At 34.6% G+C, this 5,508-nt stretch overlaps 1 protein-coding gene across 1 annotated transcript; it reads left to right on the top strand.

Annotated features, from left to right (window-relative positions):
* The first annotated feature begins 847 nt into the window (after window positions 1-847).
* On the top strand, window positions 848-4,065 carry LOC127720008 (homeobox protein 10-like). The gene is made up of 2 exons (XM_052226418.1): window positions 848-1,471; window positions 3,697-4,065. Exons 1-2 carry the CDS (start codon window positions 875-877, stop codon window positions 3,940-3,942), a joined length of 843 nt encoding a protein of 280 aa, XP_052082378.1. The 5' UTR covers window positions 848-874; the 3' UTR covers window positions 3,943-4,065.
* The last annotated feature ends 1,443 nt before the right edge of the window (window positions 4,066-5,508 follow it).

The following is a 5,508-nucleotide window of genomic DNA, read 5'->3' as shown; positions in this document are numbered from 1 at the left end:
CTTATTCTTTAAAATTCTCATGAAAATCATTTTACTACTAGATTTATTTGTTATAGCATAATTTCTTTACTTCTGTACATGGTTCATTTCTTTAATCAGTATTTTATTGCCTAATTCTTTTTTTTTTTTTAATTATTTTTTATTCTTTTGCAACCCATTATTCTTTAATCGTGATTTTTTTGCTCATATTTCTCTATTCATAATTTTTTTGCTGATTATTCTATATTCTGTAAACTCCATCCACACCCACATATTAGTTGATACTTTTATTGCCTTTGCTCATCTATTATATGCCGATAATAATATTGTATTGCATGACGTCATAAATATTTAAAAAAGAGAATATTTTGATTAATAGACATAATGTTAAAATTCCTGTAAAATTGCCTATTTTTTTCATCTCTCCGTATATTCCACTGAGTACAGTTGCTGTTCAGTTTTCAAGTGACAGTTTAATATGATTAATTCTGTATAGCTACATGTAGCTTCAAGTCCGATGGTATTTTTCTTCTGGTAATTCTGTTCATGTCTGTGACATAAAGTTGAATGAACCATTCAGGACGAAAGAAAATGCCATCATCGCATGTGATTTACAAAATCACTTCGGATTTCACGGTACGGTTTCATCTTTGTTGTTTCGTATGAACACTTTGATATTCAATAAAAAAAAATAAGAAATAATTTGCATTACTTCGCGTTAACCATTCAAGCAATCAACCTATCAATCAATTAATGATCATTTTTAATTTTTAATGTCACTCGTGTGTATTCATATTGACTTCTGAGAAACCCCCTACAAAAAACCTCAAAAGGGTTGTAAAGAGTAAAACTGGTACACAATGGCAGTAGGATACCAGTTTAAAAAGGGTTAAAAATGGAGTCCACACAATCTAAAGGGAGAAACAAACATTTCGTTTTGAAAAAAAGACGCCGAAGGACAATAATTAATTCCAAAGACCTTGAAAAGCTGGAAAGTTTATTTAAAACCTCAAAATGGCCAGACAGGGCTCAAAAAGTAAGATTGTCGAAAGCAATAGGGAAAACTGAAAATTTTATAAGCACATGGTTTCAGAATAGACGAGCAAGAATGAGACGTCTGGCTAGACAAAAAGATTTATTGGATGACGTTGATGTAGGTAATCCTAAACGTCAAGTTGACCTAAAAGCCACTGCTGTTTCGGTAGACGAGTCTAGGAGGCTACACAAATACAGATCTAGATCCTATAGTTTTCCCAATATCCATCTCAATGATGCAACACCAACACACGTGCCTGATGTTAATAATCGACATGATGATGCCACACAAACAACAAATGACGCAACGTTGGATCCATATGTCAATGCCCAAGAAACCAGCGAACAGTTGACAGTTGCGTCCAGAGAAGAGAGGAGTAGAAGTGGACCACTTACAAACACTCTTGGAAGTAAAACTACGGCGTTTGTGAAAATGACCAAAGCTCCAAATGACGTTGTAAGTTATTTCAGTAAATAAATGTTATAGTATATTATATATATATATAAAACATGTTCTATAAAGCGGATTGTAGTTGATCATTGTGTGGGCTTCTGTTTGATATAAGTGGACTAGTCTATAATACATGTATGTCTTAAAGTTTTGACATAGTCACTTTTTTTTTTTTTTTGCGACTCTTAAGACAAGAAAATTAAGGTTTTTGAAAAAAAAATCAGGCTTCTTAGTCTAATGGTGTGTACCTGTGTCTCAAAGTCTTCGGTTAAATAGTGGGCTATTTGCTGACCTGGCACCTGATTGATATTTGATTGTCTCATTACGTCACAAACAATGAATGAGATATCAATCTTCTTTTTCCAAATCTCGATCAGTACAGGTACTATATAAATACACAAAAAGACAAAAGACAAAATATCTACAGGAAAAGCACTTAAGTCTACAAAAACCAAAGTAAAAACAAACCATTAATGTATACAATCTTCAACTTATTGTACGAGATCAAATAAAACAGCCGATTGTTTTCTCTACCCCAGACAATAACTTGATATATGATGGCGTCATTTCCTTTTCACCAACTAAATTTAACATTTAGTATCACCTTTAATCTACAGCTAGGTTTATTCTGCTTGGGTAAAATATGCTTACAAGAAACTCGGCACGAAAACAACTATATATAAAAACGCAAAAAATTCCTGACACAGAAGTATGGTCCGTGACAGGACTTCTCCGGTTCGACAGTAACAGACGGGATAACGTTGGAGGGCTGTGTGGCTATCGGGATGTACGTATACTGTGAATAAAAAAATGCATAGCCACGTCCGATCGGATTGAAAATATGGCATCCAGAGGCAATCATGGATTCATATAGGCCAATTTTCAAATTTATTCTCCTCTCCAACTACAACTCTATACAAGGCAAAAGGGTTTAAACTTAGTCTTTGTTGCCTTTTAAACTATTACTAGGCCAAATTTATCTAAACTTTAAGAATAATGTACTGAGGGTTCTCTTCAAAATTTCTTCATTTTGTTCCGATGAGAATATAAATGTTGCCACCAAAAGCGTTTTGAAATTCTGATCGGACACTTTAAAACATAAAAATTCTGAAGCCATATATATTATATATACAAGACATTAGTCCAAATGGGTTTAAACTGAACACGTTTGATGTCTCGATAAGAAGTCCCTCTTAAATGACACTCAATTCAATATTTCTAACATATCAAGCGCTAGGGCAGTGGTGGCTATAAATAGTTACTAATAATATGTGGGGAAACTACAGAATTTCTTATCAGTACCAGAAAGATTAGAAAAGGGAAGAGAAACATCAGATTTTTGAAGTTTTGAATTTCAATCCATATTTGTTTAGAGGTATTGCTCCTCACAGTGCAAAACTTTATCCAAACCCAAACATTTATTGTAGATAACATGAAAGAACTTCTTCAACTAGGTATATAAGGATTGTTGACCATGAGCCTCAAGTTGTGTCTCATATTGAATTTCCGAACAATTTCTGTTTCCAAAGTGTTGATTTTTGAGAGTGCAAAATTAATCTATACAATATTCGTACAATGTTTGAAAATATAAAATTTATTTGTACGAGCTAAAGAAACCGGAAGAAAATCGAGTTCGCCGAACTTTTCATCTTTTTTTGTAGCGAGTACAAATACATTTTATATTTTCCTGCAATGTACGAATTCAATATTGTTTTAACTTTTTATCCTATAACTTAACATTAACGCTAAAATGTATAGGTTTTTTACTTGCAAACAAGTGAATTTGTTTTCGAATGAAATTGACACGACATTAAACACGGAAATAAACAGTGAATGTAACCGTTCGCTCGCAAAACGAGAAGCAGGATACCAGTATAGGGGGGGAAAGGGGGGGGGGGGGGGGGTAGGAGGGGTCCTGATCCCGAAATCCCGGGCTTAAAACATGAAATCCCGAGGTCCCGAATTTAAAAAAATTTAAATCCCGACATCCCGAAATTCGAAAAAAGAATTCCCGGATCCCGAAAGGATCAATCCCGAAATCCCGAGCTTAAAAACACCCGATCCCGGAGTCCCGATAAAGGTCCTACCCCCCCCCCCCCCCCCCCCAGTATACTATGAGTATAATGCTCCCTCAGCGGTTATCTTTACACCAGTACTTGTATATTAAAGGTGTATTGCAAGATTAAAAAAATAGCGATATAAATATCAATAATGTATTTAATTCATTTCAGGTACCATCTGAACGACGCATATTGGTAGAAACACCTAAAGAAGTACCATGTTCTACCGACTCTACGTCCTGGGATAACGTATTCCGGAGAATCGTCGATATGATGGCAGCTTCGGAATCTGTTATGCCAAAGTCAGACGCGTCATTTCCGTTTGCAGTTAAAGATGCAGCACTTGGCATCCGTCTGAAGGATGGAAAACTATACTACAGCAAACAATATGGACTAGACTTTGAGGATTCGAACTAAAATAGACAGTTGACGGTGGAAAAGGGAACACTTTTATTTATTGCCATGTTGCCCAATAGATTCGATCGTAATGTATATATGGTAGCCATTTTACCACTTATAATATAAATTCATTAACTCTGTTGTTTTTGTTTTGTCTTAATTGTTATTTTTTCAAAATCATTCTATTTTGTCACATTACTAAACGGAATTGCTATCATTGACCATTGTGTTCCTACATCCTGTCGATACTTATATGTTGGCATTGCATACGGATTCTGAAAACCATAAAGCGTTAAAAACCAACAATCAATCAATCAATCATAAGAGTCAATTTTTCACTACATTTGCCACAACTTTTCGGAATTTTCGGATATTGATGCTTTTTAAACTTGGTATTTGATTTGGTCTTCCATCTATTTTGTTTTGAGCGCCACTGACGAGTCTTATGAAGACGAAACGCACGTCTGGCGTACACTATTATAAGCCTGGTATATTTGATGGTGGTACATTACCAGCCCAGTAGTCAGCACTTTTGTGTTAACATAAAATGTCGTTGATATTGATATTACTGTTGATAAAATGTTAAATTGCTCGAAATGCTAGGGTCTTTCTACCCGATGGCAGAAATTGCCTTGAACGTATTTGGCACAACTTATCGGCTCAATGGTCTTCAACTTCGTATTTGATTTGGCATTCTTACTGTTTTGTTTCGAGTGCAACTGATGAGTCTTATGTAGGCGTACCAAATTATAAGACTGGTAACAGATGAGTTTTTATACATATATTTAGGGTTAAAGAATTTTTTTCATGTAATGCTGGGTAATGTTTTAAAGTTAGACAAAGGACATTAACCAATAACTGTATATATTTTATCATTTTATCAATGGGTTTGAACAGGAGTAACGCGATGGGTGTTGTAGAAGAGCAGCCTTTAAACTGCCGACACTTCTGGAACACCTGAGTGTGTACCCCGAGTTTTGTGGGGTTCGTGTTGCTCAAAGTTTTGTTTTTCTTTGAAGAGTTTTGTGGATTACTGTTTGTCTTGTCGTCGTTTTTCTTCATATTTTTTTGCCATGGTATAGTCTGTTTTTCTTCGATATATGGTTTAAAAAGGGTTCTTCTTTCATATCATCAATCATGATGGGGACTAACTGTGCACCTTATTGCGGACCTGTCTCTGTATTGTTATGAGCTACAATTTATGACTAACATCAGCAAAGACCCATCGTAACAACATCTGATACAAAAATTTAATAACACTTTTTAATACTTGGATGATATATTGGCTCTCAATAATGACGACTTCAGTATGTACACTAAAGAGATTTATCCTGCTGAACTTACTTTAAATAAAGCTAATAAATACTAACAATGAACACTGCCCTTTCCTGTATCTTGATATCTTTATCTTTAACAGGAAGCTTAATACCAAAATTTATAATAAAAGAGATGATTTTTCATTTCCTATTGTTAATTATCCATTTTTAGATGGTGACGTTCCCTTGTCACCATCTTATGGTGTTTATATATCTCAACTTCGATTCGATCGTGTATGTAACAATGTATTTGATTTTAACGAAAGAT

This window comes from Mytilus californianus, unplaced genomic scaffold, assembly GCF_021869535.1.
Source record: "Mytilus californianus isolate M0D057914Y unplaced genomic scaffold, xbMytCali1.0.p SCAF_11, whole genome shotgun sequence".
NCBI lineage: Eukaryota > Metazoa > Mollusca > Bivalvia > Mytilida > Mytilidae > Mytilus > Mytilus californianus.
Note: the sequence above shows the minus strand (reverse complement) of the source record. Positions and strands in the feature narration are given on the sequence as shown.